The sequence below is a fragment of the Chrysemys picta genome, chromosome 14 (genome assembly GCF_011386835.1).
Source record: "Chrysemys picta bellii isolate R12L10 chromosome 14, ASM1138683v2, whole genome shotgun sequence".
In the NCBI taxonomy this organism is placed as follows: Eukaryota; Metazoa; Chordata; order Testudines; family Emydidae; genus Chrysemys; species Chrysemys picta.
In genome coordinates this window covers 18,242,441-18,256,497 of record NC_088804.1, presented here as the reverse complement: position 1 = coordinate 18,256,497, position 14,057 = coordinate 18,242,441, and the positions used below count along the sequence as shown (strand labels likewise).

Here is a 14,057-nt window from a genome sequence, read left to right as displayed (position 1 = left end):
TCTGACAGTTAATAAAATAATCAAATAATTGAGGAGTCCTCAACATGAATATTAAAATGAGCAGCTGAAACTTGTAATCTCTGACACTGTTGCTCCGGACTATAACGTAAATTTGATCCCCGGGCTGCCCACATTTAGGTGATAACGTCTTAAGTAAATCTTGCTGGTTCTGATGAAAACCGTACTAACGCCATGTATTCCTTTTGGTAATTTCTACCATGTGAAAAATTCTGCACCTATTAAATGGATATCTCATCTAATGAACAGTAATTCATAAGCTTTCCTCATTTAATTAGAAAATCTCTTGTGGGTAGCTGCATATCCTGCTGTTGGTTTACTCACTATAAAATACAACCCCCTTGTGTTATTACAGTCCATGATTAGACAGAAATAGGGTCTGTAGAAATTAAGAGGAATCCAGAGATGAGTGTTCATTTAATTTTCAGTTTGCTTAGGGACGAAGATATTTTGATTTCCGAACTTCAGCCAGTGTACTGAATTCACAGACATACTCTGCTCACCAGGGGACCCAAGGGAATTAGCTGAACTGGCATGAGACAGACTACACACCCCAGGTCCTGGCTTCCTCTCAATGGGGGCATAACGCAGGGAGCAGGAGTCCTAAGGTGGGGCTGCAAATGTGGGTTTGACTGGGGATCATCTGTAATGAGGAAATATCTAAATATATTGTAATATATGTATAATATTTATATTACATATGTATATATGTAAATATATCTCTTGCCCTCTACAGATGCAGTTTCAGAAAGAATAAAAATATACCAAACTCAGCAGTATGTTCCATCCTGTAGTACTTGATAAATTGAATAAGCTTAACCTAAACATGAGCCTTTTATTAAAATAATTCATATGATACTGTGTATGTGTCATGCACAAGGCTGTAGGCTTGAAATGTACTAGAGCACTAGTTCCTAGAGATTGTCTTGTAATATTTTTCTGGAGTTAAACTGGGCATCAGACAGTGGTTTGCATACTAGATAATTCAGGAGTTGGGGGTGCCTAGTTTGTGTTTGACTTCAGATTTCATTCTTAAATCTGTGTTCTATTCTCAGATCCCTCTGATGACGAATGGGAAGAACTCTCCAGCAGTGATGAGAGTGATCTGTTTATGGAGAACTCCTACGATGAGGGAAGTGGGCCGCCCATGTCACCCCTTTGCCTCTCTGCCGATGTTCACGCAGCACTCATGAACAACCTCATTCCAAAGAAGGTAGAACCGCTGTATATCATCTGATCACAACTCCGATTCAATCTTCTCACTGTGTCTGATTTAGACCTTAGTTTAAACCACCGAATTATTCAAATCCAACTTTAGTACAGGAAGATTGATTTTTTTAATCAACCTTTAGCGTTTTTAAAAAATCCTAGATATACAGCATCATTCATACAAGTTGACTTAGTTTAAATAATTCTGTGGTGTAAATGGGGCTAGACAATTCCTCCGGTATGTCAGGAATGAAGTCAGATATTGGGCTTTTCTGAAACTGTACAGGATTTTCCAAGTTGGATATGTTAAGGGTGACCTGCATAGAGAAAATGGAAATTGAACAAGCCGTGGGAATAAATGCCAATTTTCACTCCTAGCCAGGTTGGGGGAGAATGCCAGAGAGCAAACTGAAATAAACACAAACTTCTTCCCCCCATCCTCCCCTTAAATTGTTAATTTCGGTAGTCCACTTGCCAATTCTGAGTTTGCTGTTGAGTCCCCAGAACTCATCTTAGTAGGATTTCACAGGCATCAGAAAATATGAAATGTTCATTTTTTAAAGTGACTATAGTAAAGTTTTTCTTAAACACTGTACACCAGTCCCTGTGTCTACAACTCTCTCTGTTGCATCAGTGCTTAGATTGATTCTGTAGCATGAGCCGTTCTGGAACCTCAACAACTAGCCTTTAACTAGTGAGAAGATTTCTATAGGAGCTGTAAGAAGGGCAAAATAAATCATCTGTGCTGACTACCCTTCACAACCTAGATAGAGACAAGGTGGGTGAGGTAATATGTTTGATTGAACCATCTTCTGTAGGTGAAAGAGACAAGCTTTTGAGCTCCAGCTGAAGCTGGAGGTCACCTGAAGAAGAGTTCTGTGGAACTTGAAAGCTTGTCTATTTCACCAACAGAAGTTGGTCCAGTAAAATATATTATCTCACCCATCTTGTGTGTGTCATATCCTGCATAGCTACAACGTATCTACAACACTAAAAACTTCATAGCCTAATCATATCATATATAACATTCTTTCTAGTGTACTAATATCTCAAGAGGATGTTAAAGAGTGGTTGTTAAAGATAGACATTTTAAAATCAGCAGTTCCTGATAACTAGCATCCAAAAGTTTTAAAGAAGGTGGCTGAGGAACTTGCAGGACCATTAATGTTGATTTTAGGTCTTGGAATGCTGGGGAAGTTCCAGAAGACTGGAAGAAAGCTAATGTTGTGATTTAAGAACATAAGTATGGCCATACTGGGTCAGACCAATGGTCCATCTCGCCCAGTATCCTGTCTTCCGACAGTGACCAATGCCAGGTGCTTCAGAGGAAACTCACTTGATGATGACCTGTTCTGTTATACATTCCCAGCTTCTGACAAACAGAGGTTAGAGACACTTCAGGGAATGGTTTTGCATCCCTGCCCATCCTGGCTAATAGCCATTGATGCACCTATCCTCCAGGAACTTTAGTTCTTTTTGAACCCTGTTATAGTCTTGGCCTTCACAACATCCTCTGGCAAGGAGTTCCACAGGTTGACTGTGTAGCAATACTTCCTTTTGTACGTTTTAAACCTGCTGCCTATTTTTGTTTGGTGACCTCTAGTTCTTGTGTTATGATAGAGAGTAAATAACACTTCCTTATTTACTTTCTCCACACAGTCATGCTTTTGTAGACCTCTGTCATATCCCCCCTTAGTTGTTTCTTTTCCAAGCTGAAAAGTCCCAGTCTTATTAATCTCTCCTCATATGGAAGCTGTTCCATACCCCTAATAATTTTTGTTGCCCTTTTCTGTACCTTTTCTAATTCCAATATATCATTGTTGAGATGGGGCAACCAGATCTGCTTGCAGTATTGAAGATGTGCCAATATTTTAAAAGGGTAAATGGGACATCCTAGGTAATTATTGGCCACTCAGTCTGACATTGATTCTGGGCAAGATAATGGAGTGGCTGATATGGGTCAATTAATAAAGAATTAAAGGAGGACGATATCATTCATGCGAATCAATATGGGTTGATGGCAAATAGATCTTGTCATACTAACTTGATACCTATTTTGGATGAGATTGCCAGTTTGGTTGATAAAGGTAACTGTGTTGCTGTAATAGACTTTTGTAAGCCATTTGATTTGGTACCACATAACTTTTTGTTTTAAAATTAGAACAATATAATATTAACATAGTACATATTAAATGCAATGAAAGCTGGCTAACTGATAGGTCTCAAAATGTAATGGTAAATGGGGAATCATTATTGAGTGGGTATGTTTCTAGTGGGGTCGTGCAGGGATCGGTTCTTGGTTCTAAGCTATTTTACATTTTTATTAATAACCTGGAAGAAAACATAAAATCACTGAAAGTTTTCAGGTGACAGAAAAATTGGGGGAGTGGTTAATAATGAAGATGACAGATCACCGATAGAGAGCAATCTGGAGCGCAAGCAAGCAGTTAGCTAAATGTAAATGTATACATCCAGTAACAAAGAATGTAAGCCATACTTACAGGATGGGGGACTCTCTGTTGGGAAGCAATGACTCTGAAAAAAGATTTGGAGGTTGTGGTGGATAATCAGCTGAACATGAGCTCCCAGTGTGATCTTGTGGCCAAAAGGCTAGTGCAGTCCTTGCATGCATATATGGGAATCTCAAGTAGAAGTAAAGAGGTTATTTTAGTGCTGTATTTGGCATTGGTGTGATTGCTACTGGCATACTACATCCACAATTCCAGAAGGATGTTGATAAATTGGAGAGGATTAAGAGAAGAGGCACAAGAATGATTAAAGGTTTTGAAAACATGCCTTGTAATGATAGACTCAAAGAGCTCAATCTATTTAGCTTAACAAAGATGAGGTTAAGGGATGACTAGATCACAGTTTATAAGTACCTACGTGGGGATCAAATATTTGATCATGGGCTCTTCAGCCTAGCAGAGAAAGGCATAACACATTCCAATGACTGGAAGTTGAAGCTAGACAAATTCAGACTGGAAATAAGGAATAAATTTTTAAGTGTAGGTTATCAATCAGTGGAACAATTTACCAAGGGTCTTGGTGGATTCTCCATCCCTAGCAATTTAAAAATCATGATTGGATGTTTTTCTAAAAGATATGGTCTAGGAATTATTTTAGGGAAGTTCAATGGCCTGTTAACAGGAAGTCAGATGATGATCACGGTGATCCTTTCTGGCCTTGGAAACTATGAATCTAGTTATTTTTGTTCCTACCCTTCCCTGCCCCAATCTCAGCACAGGTTTCTGTGGTTAGCACAATTTTTGCTTTTGCTCTCTAGGCCACTGTAACAGAAGCAGAGCCATGACTCTTACTGTTTATTTTAAAATATATGTATATATGCTTGGATCCTTCTCAAAAATACACCATATTTTGTTAACAGGTTAAAAGCTTTGGGTTGTTAAAACTTATTTCTAATTCATCTTTATAACTGATGCATCCCAGGAAAATAACTTTAATCCTCTAGTACTTAAAAGGACACCAACTTAAAAAATCATTTTTCTGGAAAAATATTTCACCTGCTACTTTTACAAGTAACAACTCAGATAACTGTAACTGGCAACATGAGAAAAATATTTGTTTTAGTTTGCTTTATTTGACAATGTTTGGGGTTTTTTTTGCTTAGTCACTCCTGACTTTACACAGAAAAAGCTAGTGAGTTTCCCCTGTGTGTGTAGGTTTTTCATGCAGTGACAAGGAAGAGGAAAACATTTTTTAAGATAAGAAAATAGGACTGTAAAATAACAAATATTCAAAGGGGAACTTCAAGTTAGGTGTAAAATCTGAGGCAAGTTTGAGTACATTTAGAAAGAAAATTGACTTATTTCACATTGAAGGTGTTCCTTTCTAATGAAAAGATCAAACTTCCAAACATTTTGTTCAGTGATAGTATGTACTATAAAGTCATATTGGGGACTCTGCCATTAGTGGTTGATGATATCATAAAAATGCTTCATCTAGCTGTGCAGGTGAAGTAGTTTGATTTCTTTCAAACGAGGATCCGGAATGTCACTGGATGATCTGAATAACATCTGATTTTTTTTTTAAAGCCTTTCCTGTCATTCTTTGATAGTCTAATTTGCTCCCTACTTGCTAACAAGTTCTTTGTGTGAACAACAGGAAGATCTTTGGAAGTTCCCTGGTTAATCTTTCTATCTTTTCAGCTGCGGGAATCTTACCTAAACTTTTTAACTTTAAAAACTTGGTATGAGGGATTGGCAAAAGTTCAGGGTTGTTTATTTGTAAAGTGCCTAGCTTATTCTTAATTGTGGGTTGCGAAGGTAACACGCCTCATCTTGTAGTAGTAGTAGTAGTATGGCAGTGTGATAGAATTGAGAACAATGAGGGTGTCTACGTAAGATTAACTGTATTCAAGGCCCTGTGTACTCTGTGGCAAACTGAACCTAAAATCTCTGGTGAGATCCCTGGATTCTGCAGCATTGTGGAAATTATGCAGCAGATTCATTTTCAATTGTTTAAAGAGGTTTTAAATTAAATATGGAAACAAGAACTTTATAATTTAATATAAAAAATCTTATGCTAAACCCAGGGCATAACTATCGTAGAAGTTGTCAGGAGAGAAGCTGGAGATTCCGGCAGTTGAGTGAATCATGGTTGGAACTTTTGACATCTGGGGACGCACTGGAGGCAGTTTGGGATTGTGGGATAAATATATAGGTTAATGTTTCTGCTGAATGATCAACAAAGAAATAGCTAACATTAAACTGTCCTTGACCCCCAAAAAACCTGTTGCCAAACTTTTTTTCCAGATTCTTGAAAAAACCGCTTTTCCGAACAGTGTTGCTGTAGACATCTGTACACACAGTCCATCTTGGAAGCCGTTAATTAGAAAGTAGGAATTTCTTTGACTTTTAAAAATTTTCAGTGCATTTGTAATTAAATTATTAATGTAACACCAGATCTTCAATTTCAAGATTTTTTGGATCATAAACATTGATCAGGGCCGTCTCCAGGCACCAGCAAACCAAGCAGGTGCTTGGGGCAGCACATTTTCAGGGGCCACATTCCAGCCAGCCTTTTTTTTTTGTGCTTGGACGGCAAAAGCCTAGAGCCGGCCCTGGCAGTAGCAGCGCGTCCTGTACTGGTGGCGCCCTGGGGCCGCTGCGGTTCGCGTCGGGGAGCAGTGCCCACACCTTATGGCCGGGCAGGCTCCGAGCACAGGACACTCAGGCTGGGGGCCGCCACTTGGGGCACATGGAGCCGCCTGCAGGTGCCGAAGGGCAACCATCCCCCAGTGCCGCAGCCGGGGCTGGGCGAAGCAGCCAGAGCTGCCCAGGGACTGCGGCAGGGCGGCCAGGAGCAGGGCCATAGAGGGCAGGGCGCTGCCGTGCAGGGCCCGCATCCCGCTCTCCGGGGCTCCGCTCCCTCTGGAGCTGCCCTGCCCCGGCTCCTCAGCCCCCTGCCGGGGTGGTCCCCCGGCTCTGTCCTCCCTGGTCCTGGAGGCGGGAGCCCTGGCTAGAGGGACCCTGTGCTGAGGCGCGGCCTGGGAGCCCCGCTGCTTACCCCGACCCTGCCAGCGCTGGACCGGCTGGAGGCGAGGGGGGAGCCCAGCGCTGGGGCGGTGGGTGGGGTGGGGGGGGGGAGAGCCCAGGGTTGGGGCGGCAGGGGGTGCGGGTGGGGGGGAGAACCCAGGGTTGGGGTGGCAGGGGGTGCGGGTGAGGGGCAGCCAAAAATTTTTTTGCTTGGGGAGGCAAAAAACCTAGAGCCGGCCCTGCATTGATACTTCAATGTGTGTGGGGTCACCCTGGAGAACTGGACCTTACAAGTCTGCTACATTGTTTTAGTAACAAGATACAAATATTTACATGCAGATACTTTGTGATCCCTAGATAAATTATACCCCACCTCAACATTGCATAATTAAATTAAAATTCCTTGTTTATATTGGTCATTTTTTTATTAATAGAGCCTCAAAAGGCGCATTTCTGTTGTATACTTTGTTCCAGAATGAACACGGTACAGTGCAGAGCTCTAACGTGTCTCCATAGCATTTTGTTAGTATCAGATGTGGATTGTCTTGGAGGAGCTTCAACACTTCAGTCACTTGCACAGCACCTCTCCCAGCTAGTGTTTTCTCAACCAGGTAAGTTTAAGGCCATAATATTAAAGAAACTTAACTCAGAAGGGTTTGATTGCTTCTATTATAAGTTAATTTTTTATATATATTTTAATTATAAGTTCATTTATATTAAATGATATATCTCATTTAATACAATTTTATTACTAATCCCCTCTGCACTGCCTTCCAAATGCAAGAAAAAATGATGTTGGGAATATGCTGCCAAGCTATGTAAACCTCACGTAATCTCCTTATCTAGGAAAGCTCTGATCGAATAAAGTTTTTGGAGTGCATAGTATGTTTTACATCAGTATATGCAAGCACTAAAATATAAAGTGACTTGACCAGTGCGGGAGCCCCATCCTAACGTGAGACCACAACATCTATATTTGGTCATACCTGTGATGGTGGCAGTTTTTTCCATTGATCACATAAGGCAAGCTATTGTCAGGGAGAGCAGGACATCTCCCGAGTATGTATAAACAAATCTGAATGTGAGAGAATTCACTTATCTGAAATGACATGTCACCAGCATTATAATTCAGATTAGGCATCACAGGAAGCTATTCCCAAAGTGATTTCCAAAGCTGAAACAAACTCTAGTATTTGCATACTTATCAAAATAGGAAATATAACAGGTCTCTCTTTCTCTGGGGCATAAGTTGCGTGTATTTTTTGTGTACCACTCTTGAAAATGTATATCTCTAATAAATTTAATCATTTGCCCCAAACGTTTTACATTTACGACTAAACATCAAAGCTGCTTATCAAATTTCCTGGTGTGATGATGATTTGATTTGAATGAAGATGATAAACCTGTTGGACAATTTTCTTTTAAAACAGTGCTGTTGTGGAGTAACAAACTTATTCCTATGTCTCTAAAAAGCTTCTGTGTTAATTCCACTGAGTAGGGTTACCATATTTAAAAAATAAAAAAGAGGACACTCCACAGGCCCTAGCCCCGCCCCAACTCTGCCCTTTCCCCACCCCTTCCCCAAAGTCCCCGCCCTAACTCCCCCTCCTCCCTCCCAGCCACGCGAAAAGGGCTGCCCGAGCGCTACCGGCTTTACGGGTTGCCGGACAGCCTCCAGACCCTGCGCCCCTGGCCGGCGCTTCCCCAGCGCAGCTGGAGCCCGGGAGGGGAAGCGCCCAGCCAGGGGCGCAGGGTCTGGAGGCTGCCTGGCAAACCATGAAGCCGGTAGCACTCGGGCTTCGGGCAGCCCCTATGCCTCCGGACCCTGCGCCCCCGTCCGGGCACTTCTCCTCCCCGGACTCAGACTTCGTCTCTGTTTAAGAGCCAAGCTGCCCGAGCCAGCGCTACTGGCTTCGGGCAGCCCCCGTACCTCCGGACCCCAGCCGCTGGCTGGGCACTCCTCCTCCCCAGCTCCAGCTGCTCTGCTCCGGCGGCGCAGGGTCCGGAGGCACGGGGGCTGCCCGAAGCCGGTAGCGCTGGCTCGGGCAGCTTGGCTCTTAAACAGAGCCGAAGTCTGAGTCCGGGGAGAAGCAGAGCAGCCGCAGGAGAGGAAGTGCCCAGCCGGTATTTTTCCCGGACATGTTCGGCTTTTTGGCAATTCCCCCCGGACAGGGGTTTGATTGCCGAAAAGCCGGATATGTCCGGGAAAAACCGGACGTATGGTAACCCTACCACTGAGAGCTATTGTGAAGATTTCCCAGTTTCTAATGCTGCTTTCACATTAAGAGGTGACCAGTTGATGAACAAGCATGCTGGAAATTAATAGTTTAAGGGCCCATCTACACTACAAGAACAACATTAGCCCATGATTCTCTGCTGTGGATAGGAGTGTCTGATGACAGATGCTCCTAGCTGTAGCAGATAATCATGCTAACACACGGTTATTGTAGACAGGCCTAAAAACACTGTAGTGAATTATGTGGACTACTGGTATAAGTAGCTGTTCGAAGCGCTAGTCTCCTAACTGGGATAGGAATCTGTGAGGTGCTACTGCAGGTTTTTACTCCTGCAAAAGCCTGTAAATAGCAACAAAAGAACATTAGGGGAGAATGAAAAGTGTTAAAATACGGAAGAATATGCATGCAAGAAGTTGGTATTGGGGAGCAGTTGAGTATTCAAAATTTTGTGAGCTCAGAGTCCCAGGAAAAAGACTGGACGTCTTACAAATTTTCTTAAGAGATCTAGGAAGTGAGTTTTAAAATACTTGCTTAGCTCCTTTGCAGTGCTCCTCTTCGTGCTCCAGTGGTACTTATGGTCTGAAATATTGGTGTGGGACACTTTTTGCATGCATAATTGTACACCTATATTTGATGTCACTTAGAAGTCCTAGTCCTGGATTGTGTCTGAAAACTAGGACTTCAGACATCTGTGGCATAAGTTGCAGATACAAATATGAACATGAAATTGTTGGCAATTTCCACCCACAAAGCTAGAGGCCCAGTCTCTGAAAATCTAGGTTTTAACATGGAGCAGCACCAATAGATGTGGAATGGAAGGAATTTTTTCTCTGCTCTCAGTGCAGAAAGTCCTTAAAATGATTTGAAGTTTGTTCTGACTCTTTGGTTTTGTGTTTATATTTGAGCAGAATTTCCGACACACACTGAATTCCTGGAAGCCGTAACTAGTGCTATGAGGGCTCTCTTGCAAACAATGGCATCAAAGAATATATCTCAGGTGAGAGGTTTTTCTAACAAACATTGGGCATTCTGGTAGATACAGGTTCAGTAAATTTACATCAGATTGTACTTGAATGGTTTTGAAACAAACCCATCTTTAAAGAGTGCTAAATTCTTGTAACTTGATGTTTAATGTTTTAAGCGTTGTAACAGTGCTTATTAACACTGCTAGAAATACAGGTTTAACAAAATTCATCCTAATTTTTCTCATAGATAAATAAGGTTGCTGAAAAAAATATGCTCCGGCAACTGGGGTGGGCAAACTTTTTGGCCTGAGGACCACATCTGGGAATGGAAATTGTATGGTGGGCTATGAATGCTCACGAAATTGGGAGTAGGGGTGTGAGAGAGGGTGAGGGCTCCGGCTGGGGGTGAGGGCTCTGAGATGGGGCCAGAAATGAGTTCAGGGTGTGGGAGGGGACTCTGGGCTGGGGTAGGTGGTTGGAGTGCGGGGTGGGGGATTAGGGCTCCGGCTGGAGGTGCAGGCTCTGGTGTGGGGCCATGGATGAGGGGGTTGGGGTACGGGAGGGGGCTCTGGGCTGGGATTGAGGGGTTTGGCGGGCAGGGGGTTGGGGCACAGTGGGGGTGGCTCAAGGGTGCAGGCTCCGGGTGGCGTTTATCTCAAGCAGCTCCTGGAAGCAGCAGCATGACCCCTCTCTGGCTCCATGCTGAGTCCATCTTCAGTCTTAACTTTTTTCATAATATACAGATGCTGCTTATCTGCTATAGGTTTGTCTGTCTTATATAGAAGCAAATGACCTAAAGATTTTTCTTTGAAAGTGTTTCTCTGGAAATTTAAATTTGTCTGACATTTACTTTTCTTCCTTTTTTTTTAAACAGTGTATGACTCCTGAGCAGCTGATGTCTTTATGTGAAGCTGGTGTTCATAGCAGTAATATCAGTGTTAGAGTAAATGTAGTTAGCATCCTGGGAATTGCTGGCAGCGTGCTGGCAAAAATAGAAGATACGGCTGAAACACTAAAGGTAAAAAATACATGGATGGCAACCCCTAAACTGCTTTAGCGGCTATTACTTGCCATTGTTTTATAATGCCATGTTTTTAAAAATAAGTATCTCTTTTCAGATGATTGGAAAATTTCTTCTTGAGGTTGCTATGAAGGATTCTTCTCTTGTGGTAGCTGGAGAAGCTCTGGATGCTCTCTTTGATGTTTTTGCAGATGGGACAGAGGCTGAAAAAGCAGCAGTTCAGATTAAATTGCTCCCTGCACTGAAAGAATTCCAGCCAGTCTTCAAAATAAGGGTAGGCATCTCACAAACTAGTAACCAGTCCAAGGCCTCAAAACACAGTTTAAGTTAACGCTTGAGATTAGTTTTGCTGCTTGTACTACCAGGAAATTGTGAAATATGCCCACATGATTTTAAACAATTCAGTGCACAGAAGAAAGCAAAAAACAAACAAACCTCACTTACTCTTAGTATGCTTTAGATGGAAAGAAAAGTTCCTTTCTTGACAGTCAATTTAACCATGTGCATAAAGAATTAATCCCATATTTACTACGAGGCACCTTTGGTGTCTAAGTTATTGTCCATCTTTTTCTGAACTCCTGGTACGTTGATTCTGCCAATTCCTCCATGGGTAGAGAGGGCCAAACATGGTTAACTTTTAGAGAGGAGAGAGGAAATCCTCTTCTGAAACTAGTTTGACTTCTTGTTTTAATTTGCATGGGTGTCCAAATGTGCATATACTTATCCTGTTGCTGCTTAGTTAAGATAGGTCTTAACCAGAATCCTGTACTGTTAAGTGAAATTATACAAGTGAAACTTCCAATCCCTCAAATTAATTTTTTTTCTTTAAAAGGGGGATACATTTCCAAAGCATTGTGTTGCTTTAGCCAGGTGACACCCAGTAGGCTAAAAGCTCCAATATACTTTTAAAATAGATACCTTTTTATTTCTATAGTTTATTGCTGGATGGCCTAATATCTATTAGCCCATCATTCTAGGGCACAACAAATTCACTGTAGCAGAAGCGCTGTCATACTCCACCAATTGACCCTTCATTAAATGTGAGTGCTTTGCACTTCATTATATTTCTGAGTGCAGTGCTAGGTCTTTTCCCTAAAATATCTACAGAGGATAAATACATGTTATAGATTTAACTGTGTAATTATTGAAAGGCAGGAGCATCATATCCTAGCAGACGGTATCTGAGAAGTGCTTGGCTGTTCTAATCTGAAAAGCTGCCTTCTCAATTTTATATATATGTGTATGTATGTGTGTGTGTGTGTGTTTTTTTTTATTGCAGATGCGGAAAGAAGGAAAAGGACAGTACAGTACAGATCAGTTGTGTGTTCTTGACAATGTAAAAATGAATTTGAGAAGATTCATTGCCTATCAAGAGACATTAGGGGGAAAAAAGACTACTTGAAACGGACTTTAAATTAAGGTTTTCTTTATTGATTGTCAAATATATAAGTTTTGAATTCTAGAATTTTGGGGAGAGGAAGTTCTGTTTTTATGTTAACATTGCATTTCATCATGCATATTTTATACTCTGGGAGGATGCAATATTAAAGCTGGATTCAGCATATGAAAGTATTGCATTATTTTGAAATTTCATGTTCATGCTGGTAAGAAATGGTGTTGCAATCTTGGGATATGTAAATACAGTTTACTCTCATTGTGTGGAAACCTTCATATACTCTGGCACAAAATCATACCACAAGAAATTAGTTAAAAAAATAAAATCACAGTTACCTAAAAAGTTGAGAAAACTCATAAGAAACCTAGAATTTTTTTTAGAGGATCTAAGTAGTGGCTGAATGCCTAAGAAAGTTAAGGTATACTGTCAGCTGTGTTCAGAATGGAAAGGGCAGCTTTGGCAAGTTTCCTGAGCAAAGTATGATAGGTACATAGATTAGCATTTGGATTTTTTGTCCTCCGAGGCTTATCAAAGAAAAAGCTATGTCAAATTCACTTTCATCCAGTATAATAAATTCCTACATGACAGGTCATTATTGTGGAAGTTAGTTTAGAAGAAACCTGCAAAAGATATTCGGCCTGATTTTTACTTCATTTTGTGGGTGTTCAGCTTTCTGAAAATCAGTTCAATAGGCTTTACTTCCTTTCTGTAACTCCTACATTAAGGTAAAAGTTTGGATTTGGGGAAGTAATATACCTAATAACAAATACAACTATTTTTGTATTGAAATGTGATCTAAAATATTTTTTTTTAAATTGTTTAAATGATATCTACTCAAATGTGTTGGTTAGGGATTTTAAACTGAGACCCGTGAAATGCCTGTAAAATACGTTACCTATTTTTGAAGAAGTGTCACTGATTATGGATGCATAAAGACAAAGATGGACTTTTATATATGAAACAATTTTTATTAATTTTTTAAAATGTATTCGTTTAATTCATGAAAACAAAAGTATCTCAAATACACAATGTAGAAAAATAAGTTTTGTGTGTGGGTGGGGGGGGGCGCTTTGGAGAACTGGGAATACAGACATTACATCTAAAAACCAATCCGTTTTATTCATTATGTGAGGTGGAGCCTTATTCAAAGACAAATAAAATTGGGAAGAATTGAACACTTTAAAGATGTCAAATATTGTATAAACTTTTGGGAGGGGAAGGGGGGGTATTTTTAGAGCTTACCTGTTAAGCCTTGTTGCATGATTGAAATGAAATATTTGAAGTGTTTAGTGTTCTGATGCTATTGTGCCAGTGCCACAGAGGTTTTAGTAGCTAACACTAAATTGGATTCTTCTAAATACTCAATATTTTAACTGTTATGATCAGATTTTTACCCCTATCAGCCCAGGAGTTTTTACCAGATTCCAGGAATGGATGTATTTTGCTTTATTGTTCAGTGTCCTAGTCCCAGTGAGGAGGAGAAAAAATATATTACTTTATTCCTCTGTAAGAGGAGATTTTACTCCCGGCTTCTATGTGTGGTTTTCCTTTTTGGACAATGTCGAGTTTGTCCATTGTGAATATACAAATCATTCCTAAGTGTGAACTAGCAGACTTTTTAATAAAATATTTTTTGCAGTAAAAGTTAGAGAAATTAGTTGTTGAAAAATTAACTTGGTGGTTATTCTTCAAGAATGCTCTAGTTCAAACAGG

The 14,057-nt window shown here is 40.8% G+C and overlaps 1 protein-coding gene across 2 annotated transcripts in view; it reads left to right on the top strand.

The window, feature by feature from the left end:
- Positions 1 to 13,528, top strand: part of HEATR3 (HEAT repeat containing 3) — a 34,803-nt gene extending 21,275 nt beyond the window's left edge. For both annotated transcript variants that reach the window (XM_005289814.5, XM_024104122.3), the window contains exons 9-15: positions 1,074 to 1,231; positions 6,003 to 6,085; positions 7,200 to 7,336; positions 9,871 to 9,959; positions 10,802 to 10,945; positions 11,046 to 11,222; positions 12,228 to 13,528. In XM_005289814.5, the coding sequence (XP_005289871.1) occupies positions 1,074 to 1,231; positions 6,003 to 6,085; positions 7,200 to 7,336; positions 9,871 to 9,959; positions 10,802 to 10,945; positions 11,046 to 11,222; positions 12,228 to 12,350 (911 nt within the window). In that variant the 3' untranslated portion in view covers positions 12,351 to 13,528. The remainder of the gene's footprint in view (positions 1 to 1,073; positions 1,232 to 6,002; positions 6,086 to 7,199; positions 7,337 to 9,870; positions 9,960 to 10,801; positions 10,946 to 11,045; positions 11,223 to 12,227) is intronic.
- Positions 13,529 to 14,057: the final 529 nt, after the last annotated feature.